The 26,483-nt window shown below is 40.6% G+C and overlaps 1 protein-coding gene across 1 annotated transcript; it reads right to left on the bottom strand.

Moving 5' to 3' along the window:
- Positions 1–6,683: 6,683 nt before the first annotated feature.
- On the bottom strand, positions 6,684–13,186 carry BCL2L14 (BCL2 like 14). The gene is made up of 5 exons (XM_026044765.1): positions 12,943–13,186; positions 9,271–9,438; positions 8,284–8,351; positions 7,476–7,748; positions 6,684–6,725 (listed from the first exon to the last, which is right to left on the bottom strand). Exons 1-5 carry the CDS (start codon positions 13,184–13,186, stop codon positions 6,684–6,686), a joined length of 795 nt encoding a protein of 264 aa, XP_025900550.1.
- Between the last annotated feature and the right edge of the window lie 13,297 nt (positions 13,187–26,483).

Here is a 26,483-nt window from a genome sequence, read left to right as displayed (position 1 = left end):
GAGGCCGTAAGGTAATTAGCTGACTTATTTTCCTGCTGAGACACTTGATAATTTAAATACAGAACCATCATGACTGAACTGCAAAACTCAAGTGCATATTACCAGTGGCAAATCTGTTGCCAGTGGTTATTACCCTGCTTTGGTTGAGCTTCTAATGGAAGATAAAACAACACGACACCTTCCAGCCCTCTCTTTTGAAAGATGATAGCAGCAGCAGAGGCATTTCCAATTCAGTGGCAATAGGATTAGCAGGTTTCCCTGCTCCTCCTCCCCATATGAGAGACCCTGATCTTGGCGACCATAGGGATATATCTGCACATTTCCCTGCTTTGTCTTCTCCTCTGTTGAAGCTGCTCATTTGCCACTCTCACTGCAAGGACACAAAGCCCTGTCCATGCAGGATGTGGGCTATCACTCTTAAAGCACCCCATGGCTAAGCATAGTGTCATGTGGGGGCAGTGAGGAGAAAAAAATAAATGATCCCAAGCATCCCCCTCCAGTTAGAGCAAAATACAGTTTATGAATGTTAAAACCTTTCTCAAAAGCAGAAAGTAAAAACAAAACTTCATCTTCAAAGTGCTTGTGAGTCACTCCCCTTCAAAGCCATGCATTTCTTGAAGTTTCTTTCCAGTGCGTATTCCAAGCGTTTTTGTGGGGAGGGTAAATTCTTCCTGTCTCACATTTAATTTTGGTCCATCAAACTGGCGCTCTCTTTTTTTTTTTTTTTTTTTTTTTTTTTCTGGCACTAGAGGCTAATTTGCCTCCCCTAATTGAATGCAGACACTGCCTCTAACATGACAGCCACTACCCACTCAATAATGGGATATTGTCTTTCCTGCCGCGCATTTGCCTTAATTAAAGCCAGAGCTGTGACCTCAGTGCTGAACCCTGCCCTGCTCCCCGCTAACGCTCTCACACGGCGTTTCACGCCACGGCTCGCCGGGGCGCATGCACGGCCAGCGCCGCTCGCCAGCATTGTCTGCTCGCTTGCTGCTGCTGCTAGGAGCACCTTTCCCTTCCTCCACAGGAGGCTTCTTGCTGCCTCAGCAGAGCGGCCTCTGGGCCCTACGGGGAGGCTGTGGGAACAGGTGCCTGTGTGTTAGCAGCAGGCAAACCTGCGGATAAAGAGGCAGAGATTTGGGCTGCACCTTTCCTGCAGGAACATGTGTTTCCTAGCCCTCCTGCGGGGTGCTGGCTTTGCCCTTACACGGGGGAAATACAGGGAGGATCTGGCATCTAGTTGGTATTTTCAGATTAATTAAATTCAAACCTGGGTTTCATGTTTTAAGTCAGGTAGTGACATTCTTAAACTTCTTTAACCGGTGTCGTCATCTGGCTAACTTGGGGCATCCTCTCTGGCTGTGTAGCTCCCCAGCACGTGGGCCGGCACATCAGCTGGGAAAGCTGGCCACAATGAGAGTGGAAAAAATTATGTCCTGTGTTTTGGTAATCCTTCAATGAACCCAAATTTTTGTTACAAATGAAAGCCTTTATCCCACTAACAAAACTCCAGGCTGTGACAGAAGGGCTCTATGAAGAGAGCTTTGGGCAGGCTGTACAAGGAGGTGGTGGCAAATAGTCACTTGGCAAAAGATATGATCCTCCTTTTGTGAGGAGGATCTGGCTCCTCAGCCAGGCTGGCTGTCAGGCTGAAAATAAAACACAAAAATCATCTCTCAGTGGACCCTGCTTGTGCAGTGAGGTTTCACTATGGAATACATCTTTCTAAAGGATATCACATCTCTACAAGTACTCCAGCATGTTTATAACAGTCTAAGTGCTGTGGTTTCCACGTGATATTCAACATTTTCCTTCATCTCCAGATCCTGGAGAGGGTAGGACTGGGGTGCTCAGCTTTCACTTAAAAAGCTTGTCTGGAGGGAAAGTAACAATGTGATCTGTATTTACCCAAAAGGATAAAAAGCAGAAGGCAAATATGACACCCAGCCTCCACAAAAAAAAAAAAAAAAAAAAAAAAAAAAACCCAAAATACCACAAATGGGGCTTAATTAAAGGGTTTCCTCTGTGAGAGTTTGGGGAGCCAACTCAGGCCTTTTCGACACTGGGATCGGCAGCGCGAAGCACTAGATGTTGCAGCTATTAACAGCCATCCCCAACTTTGCCAGAGGTCAATCATGATGTTGTCCTCACTTTGTTTCTGATGCTTAAAATGCTGATAATGCCTGGAGCAATCCCTGTGCCTCCCACCTCCTAGGAAACCCAAGTCTCACCCCGTGCTTGTGAGAAGGCACCTTCCCCCCAAACTGCAGTCGTGCAGGGGTGAAACCAGGCACACCCAGCCGCCATGCAGCACTAGTTGTGTGCCTTTGTGCACACCCACGTGTGTGCACAGATGGGGAAGGGACTCATGTTAAATAAAGCCAGAGAGCAGCGCTCACTGCGTTTACCACACAGCACGACTCCTGAGCCTGGAAGGACAGCTAGACTGGGGGTTTTCTTACCGCCTCAGCTCTCACTTATCCACAGTATGGTTCACACCACTGCCTCTGATTCATTTAAAGAATTTATTTTCTTTACCAGCACCTATAATAAATATTTTGGCACCACTGACATCAACAGGGACTTTGTTTAGGTTTTGTTTAACACAACAAAGTCCCATACTTGCCTATAGTTCTACCAGTAGGCATAAGCACAGCCCTCTGTGCCCGCACAGTGCTAATCTCCTTAGCACAGGGAGCTCTTGTCTGCCTAGCAAACAGGCCCAGCCTAGCAGGAGTCCTCTGATATAGTGTTTCATGATATGCAAAGGTGTGGGAGGGGAAATAAAGCCCCACATTGTGTGTCAGTGTTCTCTACATCTAGAGTGGCCAGAATTGTTGGCTGGCATGCGAGAAAAGCCAGGTTCAAATCCCAAGATCCCTCAGCTGCCTCATTTGGAACGGAAACATAACCCAGATTTTCCATTTCAGTGCTGTGCCCAAATGGTGTGTAGAACAGTTCACTGGCTTTGGGAAATGAAACCAGCAAGGAGTTGAACAAGGCCCATGGGAACAACGGCAGAAATCACCAAAGCTAGAAGCGTGGGGCATGTTCAGTCAGCTGCCCATCTGCCTGACTGGGCTTCCTCCCCGCTTCCCTGGCTGGTGGGTCCTCCCCTAGCTTCTGATACCTGTGGATTTGGGGGCCCTTTCTCCTTTTCCATACTTAGCTTAGTGCTGTGCCTCCCCATAAAGTTTCTGGAACTTCCTCGGTATCTCATGTGTCTGGCTGTCTTACTAGGAAGTATATCTATTAATTATATCTGAATTATTTAATGCTCAGTAAGACAGGCTCTGAGATAGACTGTTGCTTCATCTGCGTGCTGCCTGTCTCTTGCACACCACACCTGAAGCTGTGAAGTGAACCTCTACCTTCGGTCTACTGGAAAGTACGGAAAAACCTTTTCCTCATCAGAGAAGTATCTCCCACTGCTACCTCTTCATCTCCATCAAGGGAAGCACTCAGAACTTCTGACACGAGTCTGCAAAAGTGTCCCTGGGGGAGAAAATGGAGTGGATTATCATGAAATGGGAGTGCTAACTCTCTGTTGGTTGATTAGGAGGGAGTGAAGCAGCTCCAACCCAAGTTGATCTTCAAATCCCAGCCCACAACCTATCACGCTAGGGATCACGCAGCAGAGCTCTTTTCTGTCCCCCTTCTGGAGTAAACACCATTCCTGGCAAGAGTATCACAGCCATAGATTAACAAACAAGCAAGACAACCAGCATTAATGTTTTCAGCTTGCTTCTCATCCTTCATTCCCACTACAACAGCCCAGCTGTGAACTTTTAACCCTGAACTTCTTCCAGATTGTGAGCCTTTTTAGCAGACAAGTCATAGGCAGTAAATCTACTTTTCAGACAGTGGTATTTGATGAGTTATTCTCATTGCTTTGCAGCAGTTCACTTTCTGTCAACCTGCTATCTCCTGAGACACTGTTATGTAGGCAGCACACCCTTCACTTGTAGAAAGAAGAGAAAGGCAAATCAATTTCAAAAGATTGATACTTGCTGTGCAGTCAGAAGATCCAAGACCTCTGTCCGTACCGACAAAGTATCTGACTACCCTCTTTTGGAGAAATATCTGGCTCATGCCCCTCTTCTAGCATCTTACAAGAGCCAAAAGAAACCTAGCCCCGTGACAGCTTTAGCAAAGATAAGGGAAATGTTTGGTTTTTGGTGAGGGCTCTGGAGAGCTTACTACCATTTCTCCTTCTCACTGGAGCAATAGGCACTGTGGCCATAAGGCAGGGACTCTTGACTTTGCACTCCACTAGGTAAACATGGGCAGGATCATCTTATTTCATGCTTTAGCTACATCACAAAGAACTGCACTAGGCCTCACTTGCTCTGGGCAATGGCAGCTGTGACAGGTCTCCTTTGCAGTGGGAATTCCTGCTCCCAGAGTCTACAACAGCAATACCTGGTGCTAACACGGGTTACTCTGCTGGACTGACCAGCTCTAATGCACTGCAGAAGGACCCTAGAGGATCCTGGTATTGTTCTAAAGAAATAAACCCTGGCACCACCAGGCTAAATAGCCAAACTCAGTTCTTGTGACCTTAATGCACGGTGAAATCAGCTCCTTGTTCAGACTAAAATTGATGCTGTAACAAAGAGCGTGATGCTGATTTGATTATATATACAATAATAAAAATCCCAAACAAAAGTTTCGTTTGAATAATGAATTGCTTTCTATTTTACAGTAACATTCCAAACGGCTCCAGAGGGATCTACAACTAAATGTAAAGCTGGACTTCTTGGGAAATGTTGAAGTAAAATGAAGGCCCAGACAGGCAGGGTCTTTCACAATATTCCCTCTGCTTGCACAGGTGCCTGAAATGCACGTATTTTTATTGCATTAGTTTAGTCATCACAGATTGAAAAAGAACAACAAAACAAAAGCTGGATGAGCCCACAGTAGAATTTTGCTAATTAATCCCAGCCAGCCCCCAGCAGAGGCAACAACTTGGTGTGCAACTCTGTTGACTGGTCTTACAATAAACCAAAGCAATCATTCCAGCAGAAAGGTTACTACAGATCTCTGCCATAAAAGGAGTAGATTGCTCTTAAAGTTTAACTGATGTGGATGGCAAATTCAAGAACATCTAAATAAGAAACAGCTCACTTGGCTCATTTCCTATGCTGGCCCTACTGCTACTGAAAAAAGGCTTTCTTAACAAGCCTGAAATACAGAGAAAAATAAAAAACAGCTGAGCATCTTTTTCTTAGATGGCTAGTTTTTACATTGCCTATCAAGCCAGTCTGTTTGGCAGTTGGTTCCGTTCTTGGCATGAAACTGTCCCTGATGTACCAGAGCAGAGATGAGAGGCACGTTTGGGCTTAGGGCTGCTAAATGTGCAGCTTAAAAAACAGACATACAAATACAAGCTTTGCACTTTGCCAAATGGCAGACTGTTATTCCAGCCAAGAATATTTTAAAAAGTGACTTCCATAAGCTACTGTCCTGCTAATGGCAAACTGGTGTCCAACAACAAATCAACTATAGTCTCAGTGTAATTAAAATGGAATAACATCTAGTTCTTCAGAGCCACAATCTAGCTAATAAGCCTGTTTTAGAAAAAAATTAAATTTATAACAAAGTAGCAGGCAACAGCCTCCACTGCAAAGAAGGCTAGCAGCCCCTGCTTGTTGACAAAACAGCAACAGGAGGGGTCACAGACCAGCATGAGGGAAAAATCATTGCTGCTTTAATGCCTAGCAGGCCCTATTTTGTGAATCTGTAGCAGGATAAGGGCTTCTTGATTTTAAATTACTACTGCTTCTCTTTGACTTCTGTGTATCAAATTTTGCCATAGTCTTCAACAACCTAATATACTGGGTTATGACCATTGTTTTACAATACTTTTCCATTTGAAAAAGGTGTCAGAGGCAGAGAAGCAAGGAGAGGCACAGCAGTTTTTGTACTTTTGGGAAAACACTTGGCTCTCCCCAAATTATCCTCCTTTTGGAGGCATATAAAGTGAATGTAAAGTGTGTATGCTCTTCTTAAAAAGTGATAAGCAAGAAATACAGTCTAGAGATATATCAAGTATTCCAGGGAAACAAAGCTAACGCATTTCCATCTTCTCTTTGTCTCACACATACATGGCCAAACCAGAGGTGGAATCTGTTATGCATAATATGTTTAAAGTGTAAGTGCTCATCTTTTATGTGCACATTTTGCACATCCAGTTCAAATGCTTTTTATTGCTTTCATTCAAATTCACAATTTGTTAATAAGTTTTTGTGCAGTCTTTGTAATTAACCTACTTGTACACATATAATGAGTATCTGTAATGAAAGGCCATTTTACTAAGAACCACAGAATTTTTCCAGGAAACATTAACCGTTTGTACAAGAAAAAAATCATATATTAAGAAGGAACACTATGATTTTACAACTTCAGTAGATGTTCCAAACTTTCCCCATTACAGATGCACAGGAGATGGAAATCCAGCAGTCATTAGCCAAGTGGGCTAGAAATGGCCCCATCACAAAATGCACTTCACAAAGCAGCTTCCAAATCTTAGTTTCACTGGCATTTGCAGCGCATTTTGCAGTGCAATTTGCAGTGAAAACACTGCAACCTCCCTTGGGAATAAAAATAAATAGCCAGTAATCATTATTGCATTGCATTGTGGTAAGATCCAGCATATTTCTTCACTTAAGTCTTTTGCATGATTATTCAATTTCTTCCTGATCCAGCAAAGTTAGAGCCTTCTCCTGTAACAGAGGAAGAAAAGTTGCAATTACTGAAGCACTGAGGAACCTTTTCAAATCTGCAGTCAGTACATTTTCCAGCAGGATTTCATGACCACACCATCAAATATCCTCATATTCTATCTATTTCAATGGACACACACTTTACAGATCCTGAACATTTCTCATTCACTTCAGGAAGACCAAAGCAACTAGGAGCTCCACTGCTTCACAACAAATCCAGGCATATAAGCTCTAAAGGGCAGCAGCTCAATACCACTGCTAGGAAAAGAACACCTTGCACAACCAGCTTTGGAAAAGGAACAAGATAAATAGATACCTTTGGGTACAGGCAAAATGGAAGCATACCACATCACAGGGGCAGACTGTATGGATTACTGAATTTCATCTTGTCTCCAGAACTGTCTAATAGCAGACTTCTAGGTAGGAGTATAAGTTTAGGGCAAGCCTGTAGTAAAGACTGCATGTAGTCTTTACTACAAGCTTGCCCTAGACTGGGCCAGGTTTACTGTTTTATATTTAATTAGCCGTTAAATATCCTTTCATGAGTTTCTCCTGTTGATCTGTGGGTCTATGTAAATAAAAATCTTTCAGCCCAGAGAATATCTTGTAGTAAAGAATTCCACAGCATAAGCATACACTGTGTTAAAGAACACCTTTTTGTTTCGGTTTGCCTTTGGCTTATTCTAGTTTTGTGAATGTAGGCTACTTCTAGGTGCAGTAGCCTGTAAGTCAAAGTAGCAGTACTCATACCCAGCCACCCTCGTGCCGAATCCAAGGTGTGAAGTGTTCCCTGAGGTACTTTACTCCAAAGCCCAGGACCATGTTCATGGGATGGCTGTCCACAGCAGTAAGTCTGGTGGCAACTTCCAGTGCAAAGGCAGCTTTGGTGCACTGTGCTTGGCCTTCTGTCTCGCTGGTTGAGTCTGCTGAGACAGCTGTCAGGGTTAGATCAATGAGCCTCTCAAAGAAGGTGTAGGAGAGCCTATTTATCAAATACTGATAGAAAGACTTGTCCTTTTTGATCTGAAAATAAGAATAAGGATTGGTTAAACTTTTGTGATACTGGCTTTCTCTATCTCATTGGGAAAGTAAAGCATCTGTAAGTAGGCAGATAATGGTGCTGATTGCAAAACATGACACACAAATCCCACTTGTCACTGCAGTCTCCCTCCTTTCACTGGGAACAACTTGTACTCCAAGTTTAATGCCAAGCCAAGAGCTTCCATTCTCAGTTTGAATTTTCAGATTCAGTTAAATGCTCAACTCTCTGTGAAACACAACAGCAACTAGACAAGGAACTGTCCAACCTCTTTGTTGTCTTTCCCCACTCTCCAATAGAGATTTGTCCTAGTCCTCTGGTCTTATGAAAGATTTCAGACTGAATGGCAAAGGCTTCAAAATGCCCAAATGTAGAAAGAGAAGTTCAAGACAGAAACAGCAAGAGCTGGGTTACAAAACATTAATTCCCAACAAATGTTCAGTCCTTCTCTAGCCCATGTGTATGTATGCACACAAACACAATCAAATCTGTCTAGCTGCTGAAAACAGAGGTATTTACCTTTTCTTCTAGTTGATCCCCGGATTGTGCTAACAGTGCAACTATTGTATGTATTATATTGTCTTCATCTGTTAAACAAAGAAGAGCAACATAAACACTAGAGCCTTCTAGTAGGTTCCAAATACCAACTTACGGCAAAAACCTTGGTGTCAACTAATCATGAAAACATGCTGTTTTGCGAAAAAATCACAAGGAGTTCTGTATCTAGGCTTTAGGCCCAAGCTAACTGTTCAAGTCTGCATGTTTCAAGTAGCTCTATTTCTCCATCTGCCCAACATTTTATTTCAGTTAAGAATCTGGAAAAGATGAGGGATTTTAATATCCCTTTGCTAGGCCTTTTTGCTGTGAGGCATGACTGATAACAAGATAGTGTGAAAGAACAGCTAGTAGAAGCCCCAAAGAATTAACTTCTAATAAAGAAGAAATATCCTCCCATCATTACCGGCTGTATCTTCCATAACTCAACTAGAACTATCTCCAGGTTCGTCATATTCTAAACACAAACAGAAAGCTTATATGAGACCTCTACAGACATTATGAAGACAGACAGCTCAGACTTTTAATAGAGGTCACTGACCAATGTCGTCCCCTCACCAGAGAGGGACTGACCTTTAACCAAAATATTATTTTCCAAGGAACGGGTCTCTGACCTTTGAAATTCAGTATATTACTCTGTTTCCAGCTCTGCTGCTCCTAGCAGTGCTCTGTGACCTCAAGTCACTTTACCTCTGCTCTCCTTCTCTGAAGGCACATACTTTCTTGGATTTTTAAAGATGTTCTTTTTATTGCAATAGTAGACAAGACTTATGCAGCCAGAGCAGCCTCTGAAATGTTGGTGAGAGTGCAGGATTCAGCAGAGCAAACTTGTTTCTTCATAGTGTCTTATCCCAGAATACATGACTGCTTCACCAACTCTAGAGGAAAATGCCTCAGAGGATAATATCAACATAACATACTTCCTATGAGCATAAAATTCTTCATCCTTACCATTTTCTTCATCCTGACTTCCACCAGTAGCATTTCTACCTTGTCGCTGTGGACCCTGGTTATAAAGCTGCTTCAATGACACATCTGAAGGAGACGGCTGAGATCTGGAAGTAACAAGCTTGGCCAGCCTGTCTGCAATGTGGTCAACATTTGTCTTCTCATCTGATTGGGAAAGGGTGGGGAAAAAAAAGGCAATTTATATTTCCAGGGAATAAGGCTTTACTCATTTACATGTCCCCTTAGGTGGCAGTGCCTAGAGGATACCCCCACACACATGGGCTTTGCTATTACCTAAGTTCAGGTGATAATAATTTAGAGAGTCAGGATTAAAACTCCTTTCTAGTTTTTGAGTAGCAGCTAACCATGCAGAGTCCATACAGAACTAAGTATGAGTGTTGCTTGCTAGCATACATCCTTGCACATCACAGATAAAGAAACATCTTCTTCTCTACATCCTCTGTAGGACAATGAATCTTCAAGGCTATCACAAGTGGTTTGAGGGTGGCCCATGTTCACCTGTAGGCCCAGAATTAGAAACAACCGCATTTTGATACTCTCCTGTTGTTTCCACCAGTTGATCCCGGGCACAGAGAAGTAGGCCTCATGCTAGAGGCACCTCTACCACAAATGCTTCTTGGCACTTATATTAAATAGACATGGATATTGGGAGACTCATCATTCCGCAGCGAGTCTGGCTTTATCCACCTTGTGTAAGGATGCTTGTTTAAGACCCTCATAAGGGTCCTAAAAGGACCACGTGCTAGAGCACACAGGCAATACAGCTATGTACAGCTGCAGCCTATAGCACATACAGCTACAAGCAAGGTTTGTGGCAGCTGGGAGTTACTCTTTCTTGCAGTTAGCCTCCCTGAGGTTGGGATATGAAACTTAATCTACTTAACCAAGTGATGGTGATCTCTACCACCACCAAGTGGCAGTTCCTGTGAGACAAGCTCAACAGCAGCCTGACCCATAGTATGAGTGTAAAATCCACAAGCAGAGTTTGTTGTGAAGGCAGCAGGCGTTAACAAAGTCAATAAAAACTTCATTTCAAGGTTGGTGAATGAATCATAGAATCAACATGGTTGGAAAAGACCTTCAAGATCTTCAAGTCTACTCTAAACCCATCACCACCATGCCTGCTAAACCATGTCCCTAAGCGCCCCAGCTACACGTTTCTTCAACACTGCCAGGGATGGTGACTCCACCACTTCCCTGGACAGCCTGCACATAGATGCAATACACACAGATGCAGGATTTTTGCTGATCTCTTTCTTGTATCACCTCTGCTAAGTGTCAAATCTCCCATCACTGCCCTATGGAGGTAATTCATGTGCCCCAGCTGCTGCAGGGTCACAGACCCTTTTGATACACAGAGTAAATTGACCAAAACACTCATCACAGACAAAACAATTCAGCAGCAAATACATAAATTTTCCAACAGCAGAGACCAATTCAGTTGGTAGATTAAACTATCCAGCTTTGGTATCGGTAATGTACAGAATTTGCACAGATGCACAGAATTTGCAGAGAAAAGGTTAATTACAGAATCACAGAATGGTTGAGGTTGGAAGGGACCTCTAGAGATCATCTAGTCCAGCCTCCCTGCTCCAGCAGGGACACCACGAAACCCTATGATATTTCCTTCTCACCAAGTGCGTACAGATTTTGTCTGGAAGTTGTTGTACTTCAGGGAAGGGGATCAGTCCATTTGTGACAGTGTATGATTACACTTTTGGAAACATAAGATTAAGCAGCTGATTTTAAGCATGTCTGCTATTTAGACAAGTAATCCCTGAAAAGCATCTCCATTTTGGCAGAGTAGCCTGTAATGCAGAATAGCATTAGAGCTGCTAGCAGTTTATGCCACAAATACTAAAGTTTTAGGATTTTGTCCAGCAATCTGCTGAAGGGCAGGTTAATCATGGATTTGAAGTCAAACACCAGCTTCGAGGAGATTAAGCTAAGCGTGGTGAGGTTTCAGTTTGAGCCCGTGCTGCCACCTGCAGGACAAATGGTGGTACCTTGGAGAGACCATCAAGGAATTGACACCGAAACCCCTGGGAGCTTTCTTTGACAATGTAAAAAGAGAAAGAAAAAAAATAAGAAAAAGAAAATGGATATTATAGGATGCAATAACTGGATGTAGACGTATGTCCTTGGCAATCAAACCATGGACAGCCACAGTCATTTCCCTGCAGCAAAATGCACCAAATGGAGGAAACGAATCTCTCTTGGAAGAAGTAGCCGGATTTGACAGCAGGGAAAATTATGAGTTTAGTGAGTAGGAACTGGTCCAGGACAGTTAAAATGGTTGGACTTTAGTCTGGAGACATAAGCAATGGATAATCCTTAGAAATGTCTTTAAATATAGCAAAAGGGGAGAACAACACTGACATCAGCAGGACCTTAAGCCAGCAGTTTCAAGCTGGGGCAAATTAAACAAAACACCCTTATTTATATGAAGACACCACTGAAACCTATCATATACTATATATGACTACTTAATACATCATCATTCTCTCTCAATCTTTTATGAGAAGTTAAGGTATGACTTTTTTTTCCAAAGTAAGCAAGATAAAGTTCACTATATGCAGTGTAGGACCTCATGCACAGCTGGCTTTGGGGACTGGGATACAAAAAATTATTTACATTAAAGGGATCCCTAAATTTAGATGAATAGCTGCCACTCACTATCTGTTCTTCCACTGCATGGCAGGGCAGGTTTAGACTTCCTATGGGAAAGTGTCTCTTGAGCTTTCTCAAAAGGAGATCTGGCCCCTTCTCAACCAGATCAAACACTGTACTTTTTTTTAACATTCTCTCCTCAACCATGGACTATACTTGAGAGCAATTCTGAGGCACTGGTAATGTATAGAGGAGATTAAAATAACTCCAGAAGACTGTTGCCATTTGAACTCCAATAACAGTGAGAATTATGAGAGGCATTTTAGAGGCACGGGTCTTCTCTGTGCTTATGTTTGGTTGTGGCCAACTGCCTGGTGCTATGGAATATCAAGCTACAAATTGGTCTTCAGTGTGGAGTATGCATCCTCTGATAAAGCTCTTGAGCAGGCTTTCAAATAACTTCTCTTTCCTTTTTTTTTTTTTTTTTTTTGTGTGGCAATCTTCTGTCTGGCCAAAGTTCTACAATTTATTTCTAGTCAGGTATGAAATGCTTGGAAAAGACAACCTGTACAATTATACGTAATTTAACATGGTGTGGTGGAAAATAAACAAACAAACAAAAACAATATCACAAGTGTGATGACTGTGTGCAAGCATTAGTGAAGATCTGCCGGTCTGACTTCCTAACTGGAACTCAATATAGCTAGGATAAACACGACTGTGCAGTCCAGGCACCTTCCTGCTCTACCTGCCTTTCCATAGGCTACTAGCTATTAAAGTTATTTGGAGAGATAGTTAAAGATAAATAAATGACCCCAAAAAGAAAGAACTAAAAAATACCTGTCAGGTGCTTGTGCTTCGTTTCTGAAAGGCCCTGAAACTGTATCTGAGGAAGATAGAAACTCTCTGTGGAATTTTGGGGTGATAACATCATTTGGGACACTAAAGGTTTGGGGGATTTTCCATGTTTCTCTCTTCCAAAGGAAGAGGAATATTTTGAGAGAGATGTTTGTATTCTTTTCTTTTGGCTTGGTTGTTTCAAACTCTCAGCAGGCAAAATCTTTATCTGGCTTGGCCCATCTTTATTGTCTTGATATTCAGTCTCCACTTCTCTCCTGATTAAGGACAAGGATTTCTGCACATTAGCTTCCTTTCTTAGAAATTTCCCATATTTATTGGCAGACAACCGCCGCTGGGCATACGCCATTAGGATCCTGTATTCAATGCTGTCTCGCTCATCATCTTCCAAAGGTATTTCTTCCATATTGATATCATTTGATGAAGACATCACGGTCCCTGCAAGAACATTTCTCCATTTTAATCACTTATAAAACAGATAGTTTTTCATTAATACCAACAGAAACTTCACATTTCTACAGAACCTTTCACTAAACTCAGTTTGGTAAATGTTGCAGTACTTGGGACCACAGAGGTACTGTTTTCTAGAAAAGGAATTTGGTTACACAGTAATACTTCAAAGAGAAATCCAAGCAATAAATTAACAGGAATAAAATGATCCACTGCATTGCTCTTAATCGAATTGGGTTCCTGGGTGAGATTCTTTCCATAATTACTCAGCCCAAGAGCTTTATGCACATCATCATTTTGTCTTAGTGCAAGAGTAGAAGGTACTTTCCAATTGGTAGTATTTGCTCATAACCCCCGACATGGTTTAAAAACAAGAAGTAGCTCAATTTAGCAAGCAAGAGAAGTTACAAAGAATCACTGATGACAGATTTTTCTGGGGAATATAGGAAAGATCAGCAAATTTAAGGAGCATTCAAATGTTTGGCTGCAGTGCAGAAAAACAGGAATGATCATAGCAATAATACTGATCCTCAGGATGCAAGGAAAAAAAAAGTGATTCATCAAAGCATTGCAAAAGAGAAGCTTGTACTACACTCAGATGACACTACAAAACAAGCATCTGAATAAATAAGAATTATAGAGGAATCTTTAAATAGTCTGGGCCCTGAGTACCATAGGTAGGAAAGCAAATAAGAACTAGCCCAAACATCAAGAAAAATATATATATATATGTAGGATATGTATATACACACACACACAAATGTAGTATATATATCTATTTTTATTTATATATATAAATATGTGTATATATATATATATATCTTACCATGTTCCCAAAATCTTCGCTAAAGGGGATCTGACTCCAGCGTCTTGCATGCTTGCAGGCATGCAAGGGATGGTGCGATGACACAGACCTGGTGCAATTTGGCCGTGTCCAGCTACACATATCAGCTGCACTCATGCACACATTGCCATCTTCCATTTCCCAGGGCAGCATAGTTTAACAAGTCACAGTCCCACTTAGTGTAAAAATACTGTTATGTTTTGACTTTGCATTACACTCATTTCCCTTCTGGTCTCCATTTTCAGGGACATGTGAGCAGCCAGCCCTGAACACCACCAGTCAGCTGCCTCAAACATCTCCATTCAATGCCCCACGCATGCTAAGTCAAACAAAACTACAAACATATCCAGAAGTTGTCACCAAAGACTCTTTGAAAAGCCGAAGTAGGAGGCTTCCCTTCCTGCTGTTCTCTCTCAAACAAGTTCCAAATTCACACACAAACATACGCACACTCAGACTGAGAAAGAAACAAATTGAAGTTAATTCCTTCCTGTCTGTAATATTATTCAGCTATTTGCTGCTGTGAATATAGCACTGTTTCTGATATGTTTCCAACAGGATGTTTAAATCCTAAACATGGAGACTTGCATTTGGGAGTTAAACAAAACCACATGCACACACATACACATACACCTATAACTGCTCTAAAGAAGTCAGTGAGAATAGGACACCGTGCAACCCCAGGCATTTTTAAATCCTGCTTTTGGGATAAGAGTAAGCTGTGCCCACCAACTCAGCATTTTGAACAACCTAACAGAGCAGCTGTTCTGCAGAAGGCAACTTTCTATTGCAGTGAAATTCGGCGAAGAGTCCCCAGATACTGCCCTGGAAAGGAAAGTGTGCAAAGTACTCACGGTGTATCCTGCTTCTTTACAGACACTTGGCAAAAAACTTAAGAGTCAGGAAGGTTAAGAGACTGCAGTTTAATTTCTGATGGCTTATCCTTCGGAAAGTCTTCCTATGCAGAGCTGTGAAGCTGTTAGTTGCTTTATTCAGACACAGTAAAGAAGTTGCAGGGTTTCAATACTTCTTTCTGTTACTCACCCTATAAACTATTCTTTCTCTATTCCAATCATGAGGAAGAAATAAGCCAAAAAAAAAAGCCCCATGTCTCAGCCTGTTATTGAAGAGGAAAGGAATCTCAAGTGATTTGTTACCTCATTTCCAGTACTACTTTTAATAAGGGATTTCAACTTGATTTGGCAGAGTTTCATATCTTTAAACTTAGAATTATTTTAGTTGTAGCACTCAACACTTTTTACTATTATTTTCAGGAAGTATTCAATATAACAAAACTTCGACAAGCCACTTTTGGTATGCTAAATCTCTAAAACAGGGTGCAAGCTGTGATCTGTATAGAAGCACTTTTTATTTTCTTGTTTCAATAGCAGAGAAAAAAGGAAAACACAAAAAACTTTCCCCATAAAATAAGAGCATTAGAAATTCGACCAGCCCTAAACTCACAGTTTATACTTACCCATAGTTTAGTACTATCATAGAGATGAGAAGAGAAAGGGAAAGAGGAAGCATGGAGAAGAGTAGAAAAAAGCCTGCACCTGCCATACTGTAGGTCCAAAGCTACAATCCCTTTTACCTTGCACTGCTAAGTGCATCTATACAGATCGTAGCTTGCATCCTGTTTTAGAGATTACCTTTTTTCCCCTCAAGAGATAGGATTTTTCCAGATACTGCTTTGGTTAGCAATAGTTTCTTCATACACTTCAGGTCAGTATTGAGAGCAAAATATTAAAAAAATAGAATGAGGGCAATATGGCAAGGAAAGAAGGGGAGAAATAAAAAAAAAAAAAGAGAGAGAGAAAGAGAGAAAGAGAGAAAAGACAACACATCCTTCGGTAGAGAAATAAGAGATGACTTGTTTACCTGTCCTAGTGAAAGCTATGTCAACTAACTTCAAGAATGAAGCAAAATGTAATTTCCCAATCTTGCTGAAGTTGCGTAATTGACACACCACCATCTCAAGCCTCCAAAAGATGATCTCAAACACATGGCAGCAGTGTCTGAGAAGTCCCTTTCCCTATGTGAGCTTGGGTCACATGGCTTCCTGTTTTCAAAGAATCACAGAATGGTTGAGGTTGGAAGGGACCCCTAGAGATCACACAGTCTCATCCTCCTGCTCAAGCAGCGACACTGAACCTCATGAAGTTCCTCTCTGCCCAACTCTCCAACCTGTCTAGGTCCCTCTGGATGGCAGCACAGCCTTCTGGAGTGTCGGCCACTCCACCCAGCTTGGTATCATCCACAAACTTGCTGAGAGCACCCTCTGTGCCCCCATGCAAGTCATTGATGAAGAAGTTGAACAGCACTGGGCCCTGTACTGATCTTTGAGGAAGGCCACTGGCCACAGGCCTCCAGCTAGACTCAGACACATTTATTACAACCCTCTTGAGTTCTGCCATCTCAATCCACTTCACTGTCCACTCTTCTAACCCACACTTGTGTTACACTCATCTAACCCACACTTGTGTTAGCAATGTGTTGTAACTTAATGTTGAGATTTTAATGTTTAGAAAAATATAGACTTAACTTCATGTGGCATCTCACAGCTGCCTAACTATGCTCTTGGGCTGCCTTGGGATTTTCAACAGGTCTCTAGAGATCAGACCAGGCCTGCCACATCTTCGCTGATCTAACCCAGCCCTCAAAATCAGACATGGACGCTAGTCTAAAGAGCACAGCCTTCCCAACTATGAACACTATGTATCACATTTCAAATAATTTACATGATATTAATGTATATTGATTTTTCACTACATTCCTGAACAGCAAGAGAAATAAGCTGTAGTAACATAAAAAATCATTAAAGACCTATACAAGAGACCATTACTTGTACAATATATGCTAAGAACCAGACCAAAGCATCCTTTAAAGGTGTATTATAAAATTCAACCTAGAGTTGAATTCAACCTAGAGTTCTGAGTCCAGTCTCCTAAGTCTGCTAAGGGCAGACCTTTAAATTGAGGCAGGGTATTGCTACAACTGGTCGTTACATAACACATGATAAGCACTTGTGCATCAGATGCACCCATATAGCTCAGCCTGCACCTTGCTCTTGTGGAAACTCAAATGAAACACATTGTGCTTGTAAGCATGTAGTATTACTGCTTCCAAGCTGCTGCTTTTTCAGCGGAGCTGTCTTGGTAAAAAATCTCACCCCCAACATGTACAGCTAGACCAGAAGAGTATTTTTATACTCTTTTTATACTCTTTTTAGACAGAAAGGAGTCACACATTAGAGGCATTATTCATGTCACTACTTACAGATGACAAGAACTACCACCATCATGCTGGATGGGGTTTAAAAAGGAAAGTGTCCATAGTTATCTTGTTACTTGTGCTTTTTAAAGATTTAAAATATTTTTAAATCTTAATTTGTGGCTTACTCTTTACGGTTACTTCTTCATACTGTGACCAAGATATTTTCTTCCAGTTTCCTCACTAGGCTGAGCTAGAGCCAAACTAGGTTTTCTGCAGAAGCAGCACTCACTTTGCAGGAACTGTCTCTCAGAAATGAATTTCTGTAAGAGATGTCCTTTAATGCATACATTGACTTGGTTTGACAAGGACTTGGAAAGCCTGAAAGAAGCTAAAAAAGGAATTTGCATATTATTTCCTAGGATGATTAAAAGAAACTTGAAAGATCAGATTAAGGAGCATAGCAACATGGTCTCATTCTGTCTATTTAAAAACTCTGGTCTAAATTATTTATTTTCTGGATTTTGCAGGCCTCTGAGGAAACAATATTAACTCCTCCTTTTTTGTCTTCCTCTAAATCTTTTCCTTCCACTGCCAAATGTCACATCTATATACTATCATCTTGAAAACTGAACTGAATTGACATCTCTCATACCTTTAGGAATTATTTACCACAACCAAGGAATATTTGGCAAAAGGAAAAAAAAAAAAAGCCTACAGACTTTTATGAGCAGCAGAAATATAGAATCTCAGTTTCCTGTGGGTTCTCTGAGATCCAATAAAGGTGAACTTGCACCTTTCCTTCCTCCTGATTCCACTGGAAGAATAAAACTTGTAACATTGTACCAGCTTTAAACATTGCCATAGGCCAATTGTAAGGAAATAAAATTAAAAAGTTGAGAGTATGTAGAACTGCACTCAGTTCTACATACTGAGTAGATAGTATCCCGGGCAGGATAGCGAAAGACAGAATAGAAAAGAGCTATACCAGCAAGGTGACAGCTTAATCTTTGTGTTTTTTTTTTTTTTTTTTGCTTTATTTTTTAAAGGAAAGCACATTAATATAAGCTTCTAAGATTCATGTCTGCGGAGAAAGAAGAAGAAAAAGGCGGGGCAAATATATATTAGGAGTTCCAAAGTATATGAAATAATAGTTTCTGATTTGGAAGGTGTCCTGCCACAGGCCTAGGTTTAGCAAACCTAGATGAAGCAGTACATTCGTTATGCCATTTCTGGACGTTTGTTGCATTCTGGTTATTTATTACTATTAGAGCTTCATGTTCTGGTGTTAGCTACCATGGTAGCTAGATGTATCAAAGTCCTCCAGGTCCGTGCTCACAACAAAGTCAACCTGAGTCCAAAGTTGAGTTTTGACTCCACTTTCCGAGTCCCACCTCTCCTCACCTTATGCCCCTTGATGCTGCTCCTCATTCAGCTGCCCCATTTATGCTGCCTACAGAGGTCACATCTAAGCAGTCCTTACTTAGCAGTTGCCAACCTAAGAACAGCTTTGTGTAGACAGACTAACTCTCCTGGGGGCAAACTATACTGGAGGTCAACCCTATTGGACAGTCCTGCTGTCCTTATACCTCCAACAGCCACAAACACAGGCCAAATCTGTGGCTATTCAGTGGGAAGTTTGTCTCACTGCAAGGCAGAAAACAATGGGATTTGGAAACAAAAAGAGGCAATGCCAGTGTTGATCCTTATACCCGACTCAATTCACAGCCATATGCAAGAGAAGCACAAATAACTAGAGATCGTTTTGTAAAGACAGGCAGTAGTTGCTAGGAAGGACGTGACCGGTTAAATAAGCAAGAGGAGAAGTGAAACCTAACCCTAAGCCCTAACACTAAATGACATGTTTAACCCTAACACTGACCTAAAGTCTAACACTAAACCCAACCCTAACATAAAAACCTAACCCTAAGCCCAAACCTAAGCCAAGTCAAACCTGAAACCTAACCCAAAACCCTAACCCACAAACGTAACCCTAACACAAATCCTAAACCAAAATCCTAACTCTAAATGGCATATTTAACTCTAACTCAACGCATTAATCCTACATGGCTTGCTTAACTCTTAGCCCAAAAATGTAAATTGAAACTTCAATCCTAAATGGCTTGCTTAACCCTAACCCCTAGAACCTGAATGCTACTCCAAACTAACCCTAATAATCCTAACCCTAAACTGTATCACTAAAAATAATCCTAAAACCTAACCCTAAATCCTAACCCTAAATGGCATGCTTAACACTAACCCTAAACCTAAACTTTAACGCAAACCCTAATCCTAATCCTAACCCTAAACCCTAACTAATGCCAACGCTAACTGTAACCCCAACCTATATGGCAAATTTAGCCCTTAACTCAACCTAACCATAAACCATAAACCTAATGCTAACTGGCATATTTAACCCCAAACACTTAACCCTAACACCAATCCCAAATCCTAATCCTAAACCTAAACCATAGCACTGACCCTCACCTTAACCCTAAATGGCAAATTTAAGCCTAATCCCAAACCCTAGGCACTCACCCTAACTCTAACTCTAATCCTACCTCTAATACTAATCCTATACCCTATAATAACTGCAACCCCAAATCCTAAAATTAAACACAAATCCTAACGGCTAGGATTTGAGAATCTAACTCGTGGCATGTTTAGCCCTAACCCTTCCTAATGCTAATCCTAGCCTGAAACCCTAATAGTAATGCTAACATTAACTCAACTAAATCCTAACCCTAAATCCTAACCCTAACCCTAACTCCTACCGTAACCCTAACACAAAATTGTATGTCTAACACTAATATTAACCCAAAACCCTGACCCTAAATGGCATGTTTAGCCCTAACTCTAAATTCTAAGGCTAAACCCAAACTATAAAACCAGAACCCTAACCCTAAACTGAATCCTAAACCCTAATGCTAATGCTAACCCTAAACCTTAAACGCTAATGCTAATCCTAAACCCTAACACTAACTGTAAATGCTATGTTTACTTCTAATCCCTAACCCTCACCCTAACACTAACCCTAAACCCTAATGTTAACCCTAATCCTAACCCTAACCCTAACCACTAACTCTAATCCTAAATGGAATATTTAATCCTAACCCTAAACCCTAAACCTAGCCCGTAATGTCATGTTTAAGCCTAAATTCTAACACTCAACCTAACTCAAACTTAACTCACCTAACCTAGATGTCACCTCATCTAGGTGTCACTCACCTAACACAAAGTCTATATCCTGACCCTAACCCAAGATTCTAAGGCTAGCCATAAAACTAAACCCTAACTTTAACCCTAACACTAAATACTAACCCTAATGCTAATCCTAACACTTACACAAAGCCCTAACCTTAACCCTAAACCCTAACAATAACCCTAATACTAACCTTAACCCTAAACCCTAATCCTTACCTCCTAAACCTCATCCTAACCATATATCCTAATTCTAACTCTAAACCCTAAATCCTAAACCTAACTCTAAATCTTAAACATTACCTTAACCATAACACTAACTCTAAACCATGACACTAACTCTAAACTCTAATCCTAACCCCAAATGATATGTTTATGTTAACCCCTAACACTTATCCTAACCTTATCCCTAACCCTACATCACTTGATGGAAAAAAAATTCTTTGATGGGGAATTTTTTTGGAGTTAAAAGTCTTTTTTAGGAAATAAATTTTTTTAGAGGGAGAATTTATTTTGGGAAAAAAATATTTCTGGAAAAAAAATTCTTTTCAGGATTTTTTTTCCTTTTTTTTTTTTTTTTTGAGGGAGCAATCTAAGGGGAGATTATTTTTTGGTGGGACCACTTATTTGCTGAATACCAGTTGTAAAAGAAAGTATCCTATCAGCCAGACATAAGTTACATTGAACTAGGCTGACTGCAAAAATCAGGTGATAAAAATATGAATTCTATAGAAATTTGCTAGGGTAAATTTCAAATTCTACTTTCTACATGTAATGTAGTGTGGCTGGAAGAAAATAACCTTGCTCTACTTGGTTAGACATGTAAACTATTTTTTTTTTCAAAAGCACACAGTCAATAGCAGCAAAGTTTTGTAAGGCTGTTCTAGAAATCCTATCAGGATTCCTTTCTTCCTTTATTTTTTGACATTACAGCTAAGCCTTAAATGAATTGCTCTGTAACCAATTCAACTATGATAAAGTATAGCATTTTAATCCACATATAAGATTCAGAGAGTCTCTTGCTGGATTACAGACAACAAAGTACTGTAAACTAGAGTGCAGAAAAGTTTGGTTTTTTTTTTTTTTACCTTTCAGTTCTATTGCATCAGCAACCCCTCAGTGACGCTCGTCTGTATCCTCTCTCCTTTTCTTCCAGTGGCTAAGCCTTTTCCAGCAGTGCCAGCCTCACAAACATACCAGTCCCCTTTAGTAAAAGAAAGTTAATGCAGTCTTTCATCAAAACATATGTTCATAACTCTTTCACTAAGGAGAGCACAGCGCTTTCAATAAAAGGTGCCTGTGTACTTCCTTATGAGAACAAGGTTCAAACATGTCGCTTTACTTACAGCAGAAAGGGTGGGGCCTGTCCCTATTCATGTGATTTGGCCTGAGCAGCATATCAGGCAAACAGAAAAAAAAATCTATGGTATTTTTTGCATCTTGCCAAATATTATGTATTTTTTCCTTTTTCTTTTCCCTCATAAAACATTTTTTCTGTATGGTTCAGGTCAAAATAAATCACTGTTCTGATATAGATGATTCTCCTGAGAGATTCTGAAAGAAGTTATACGTCTCTCTACAAACAGCAATGTACTATTCAGTGCTATGTTTTTTCATGCTCTATTGCTTTTATTCAAAATCATGTTAAATATTAATTAGATAAGATCATTGCAAATCTTATAACAGTGACATGGTATTGCTTTATGTGGTTTTTCCTTATGCAGCTACTGTAACTCTCAGACCAAAACTGTGATCTAGTTACACATATAAGGAACTACAAGTGAATTAGGTCAAGAGCAGTTTAAGAAAGCTTCCACCATGTCAGTGATCTTCCATTTTCTGAACAACCTCATTGACCAAGTTGCAAGTTAGAATGGACCTGATGCATGTGAAAGAGGGTGAAGGTTTTCATTTGTCTATCAAAGAGAAGTGGCCACCACACGGCCACCTTGCAGGTGGGCACCTTGTTTGGGTCAGGAAGGTGTCTCCTCCCAGGAACAACACAACTGAGGCTACACCTTTATCCAAGCCTATTGCAAAGAAAATGGCAACTTAGAAAAGTCAGGCACTTTTCTATGAAGCAAGGAATTTACTAATAGAAACAGAAATGTAAACAGAGACAAATTTTGCATTTCCAGGGAGTAGTGGCTTTGTGTTCTCTTTGCATACTTACAGAAGCTTTTTGTTCATGTTCACTGAGGCTTTCAATTTCCTTCATGCTTTTCTAGGGCCAAATGACCTCAGAGCAATAACAGCAGATGTAAAACCTGCATATGATGGATTACTAATGATCTGTCATTCTGTGCACTGCAAAAACTTCAGTTTTCATTTTCTTTTAAACATACGCCATACCTCAATGCAGAATATACTTTCTCTAAAGCCAGTTTATTTTGCAGTATCCCCTTACTAAGAGGTGGAAAAAGCAGTATTTGAGGCTCAGCGAAGAGCAAGGTAGCGTGTTGAAACAGTCAAAAATGAATTAAGCAATCATCTCTTTAAAAGTTCTATTTTGTATTTTATAGTACCATTCGAAATATTTCTGCACTGTTTGCTTCCTATGGTTTTTTCTTACAAGGAAAAAGTTATTTTAAAACGCTGTCATGGAAAAGGATAGTAGAGCAAAATTCCTGAAAAATGACAATATAATTCCCTGTTTTATAGGAGGTTCATGTCCAGTTTTCAGTCCCTTCATGCTACTTCTTAAATTAAGACCTGAACTGTGTTCTCTATTGTGCTTGTAATATAAATATTAGTTACTGTTTCCTGCAGCCCTCCCGTATTATCTTCTTAGGTTTCTTACCTTTTCTGTCTGCCATCTGTTTTACCTGACTCCTTGACCCCTTTTTCTAAATAACTCCATTACATTTAGATAACCCCACCCAGATGTTTGACGTGGACTGTAGGTCTCCAATAGGAGAAAGACATTTCAAGTTTTATTTTGTTTCCCTTTTTGGACAATTTAAGTCAGCTATAAGTTAGTTTCAGTTTTGTTTCTGCTAATTTTAAAACTTAAAATTCTTGCTTTTCCAACCTTTGATTTGCACAATCTGTATGTGGACACTTAAAAATAAAACCATTATTTACACTGACTTTCAGAGTGCCTGTGAAAATTAGTTATTACTGCATGTATTGAACCAAAAATATTAAGAGGTATTATTTCCCCTCAAAAACTGGGAAGAGATTGTGATCTCTAGTGACAGAAGCTAGTTGTTTCCATGAGGGAAAAGTAAGTCAGAGAGTGGGGAAAAATGGTTGTTGTGAGACAAGGAAAGGTTTTGTTTTGTTTCTTTTTAAGCCTTTTTTAGTTAAGATAATCTAGAGTAACTTCAACATTTAATTAGTTCTTGCCTTACAAATTTGAAACACCTGAGGGGTAACATGTTTGTAGACCTCAGATTCTCACTGAAGGAGATTTTCTAATTGAAACTTAGAAAATGGCACCATTCACCAAAGAACAAGAAAACCTCCAATCTAAGGCACACAAATCATGCAAATCATTAGGAAAATTCATGAATTTCAACAGCTTTCAGCAGTACTGATAACTCTTGTGCATCTGCACAGACCAGGCTCTGCATGTTCCTACTTAGGGTCAGCAAGTGGGGCCTTCTGTTAACAGATGAAGGCAAAAGCTTCATGGGTATAAAAGGGCACTGTGAAGCAGATGACACTCAATCTGCTTGCTCATGTATCCATCTGCAGGTCCATAGGTGCCTGCTAAGTTGGTGGAGGTCTAGTATGCTAGAGGGGTGGGAAGGAATTTCCTCCATCTGGGAGGAAATGAATCTCTTGGTTCCTGATGGGAAATACTCTTAAGGGGAGTAGGAATATCTTCACCAACAGAAGTGTGAGAAGTGTTGCCTCTGGAAGGTCAAAGGGCTGGGCTTCCGAACACCAGAAAGCTTTCCATAAGGCAGGTGGGGAGGCTTTCCCCCTGAATGTGATTTTCTCCAGGTTAATGTGAACCAACCAGTGTGCAAAGCCAGTGGAGAGAGAAAAAGGCATCGAGCAGCGACACCCGGTGGTCACTGGCCCTTATAAAGTTCCTTAGGTTCATGCTCCCTTAGGTTTATCCCAAAAGGAGGAGAAAGAGCAGGAGTTCATGCCTAAAGATTTGAATAACTGCTCTCTCTGTAAATGCTTTAAAGAAACTCATGGTTAAATTAACCAGCTTCCTTGCTAAAAGACCAGACTGGGGGTTGATTTTGATGCTGCTGCTGAAAAGAATGTCAGATGCAAATGTTCTTTCATTCTTCTGCTTTATATTACAAAGTTTATGTCTATGCCTAAGAGAGAAAATGGCTTTGGAAAAAAGATTAAGGACCTAAAATACAGCTATATATGCTTACTCTTTGTCCTGCTCCTGAACTGCGGCTCTGCATATTTCAAATCCATGTAAGGCAAAGGCACTTTTCCCATCCCCTCTACCCTGTCCTCAAGCCAGTTTGTTTTAGGCTGCTGTAGACTACCACCTGCCCTATGGAATAGGCATGTATTCCAGAGCCTGGGAGCTAGGATAGCATGACAAGATTTTAGTCATGACCCCTCCTTTTCTTTCCGGGTCCTTTTCTGGATGGATAAGACGAAAATACCTAAAAGCCACTGGTGACTTTTTTTACTAGCCAAAAAACCTCTCTAAGCAAAGGCATGCTGACTTGATGTCTTTGGGTTTTTTTTCCTAGAAAACCAAATCTCTGCAACCAACCTCTCCTCCACAAAGAACTATTTTCCCAAAGTCACTGAACTGTTTCAGGTGCCTGTGTTGCCTTCCGCTGTTAATTCTTTTTGTACATATTTACATCTAACTCTGCAAAGGTGAGTTACTTAATATGCACTGAAAGAGTTCCAGTAACTTCCTTCATACATTAAAGATGAAAAGATTTGCTCGGACATCCAGCTGAGATGATAGGTGTGCAGTTAACACAGCTGAGCTGTCACACGTTAACTCACTGGGCTGCGATGTCCTGGAGCCACAGGGCAAGTCTTAATTTCTCCTGCTCACCACTGGCATTTGAAGTGATATGAACACATCTTTATGTAACTGTAGATATTTTTTTGTTTTGAAAATGGAAAACTTTTATAAACATTGGTTAGGAAATATGTATGGCATTCTTATACACCTGACTCACTGCAGACATCAGCTGTAAAGGTCAAGCTGTTTCAGAGAGGAATTGTGGAAGTGGAAAGTTGAATGAAACTATATCACATAGTTGCAGCTACAGTCTACATTGATAACTTACCCTCATGGATCAAGTGGAATAAATTCTTTTGGGGGGGTTTCTACAGAAAAGTGATATTTTAAAAAGATTTTCAGGTCACAGAAAAACTGTGTCAGAATAGAAAGTATTCCCAAATGATCCAAACTATGTTCTGTGCACAGCTACAGGAAGGTGGAAAGGGCCTTGGTAAGTAACACAGACGATGGACTTCTCAGCCTCAGTAATTAAAAGATTAAGGCTTTATCTTTTTGCATCAAGTTAGGATAATAATTACCAAATAATTTCCAAAGAATAAAATCCTTGTCTTCCTGAGGAAGCAATATGGTTTTTGAACTTTGGGATATATATGTTGTGCAAACCTCTGGGAATTATTACTTTTTTTTTTTTTTTTTAACATTGGCAGTAAAAGCTGTTTTTCCCATTTAAGTTAAACCCTACCATCTGTGTGCATAAGCGTCTTTTTCTCTGAGAAACAGATACTAGGTTTCAAATCTTCCTACATCTCTGGCATTTGCTAGTCCATTAATCATAAAACTTAGCACTTCTGGAGAACTGTAAATCTTTAAAACCCCATGCTACTAATAAGGGGTATTCTTGATTCTGTAAATGCATTTTAAGCAGGTGGACCAGTGGGTTTGTGCAGAGCCCTCTGGAGAACAGTGCGGCCTGCTGAAAATGCAGCGGGGGCTGAGGTACTGTCCCTCCCAGCAATAGTGCTGTCTTCTACACCTTTGTTTTCAACTGGAAGATCTTAAGGTATTAATGGTGGGCAGACCAGGCTGCATCAGCTGTAATATTTGGAA

Source organism: Nothoprocta perdicaria, unplaced genomic scaffold (genome assembly GCF_003342845.1).
Source record: "Nothoprocta perdicaria isolate Ctin4 unplaced genomic scaffold, notPer1 scaffold_380, whole genome shotgun sequence".
NCBI lineage: Eukaryota > Metazoa > Chordata > Aves > Tinamiformes > Tinamidae > Nothoprocta > Nothoprocta perdicaria.
The sequence above is the reverse complement of the archived record's forward strand: the minus strand, read 5'-3'. Positions and strand labels throughout refer to the sequence as shown.

Excerpts from the sequence above, each read along its gene's own strand:
- BCL2L14 (XM_026044765.1), bottom strand. The coding sequence starts at position 13,186 with ATGTCTTCATCAAATGATATCAATATGGAAGAAATACCTTTGGAAGAT. Across the intron at positions 9,439-12,942 it reads AAAGATTTTGCCTGCTGAGA|AATCAGATGAGAAGACAAAT; the intron begins GTTTGAAACAAC and ends CCACCCTTTCCC. Across the intron at positions 6,726-7,475 it reads TTCGGCACGAGGGTGGCTGG|GAGAAGGCTCTAACTTTGCT; the intron begins GTATGAGTACTG and ends CCTCTGTTACAG.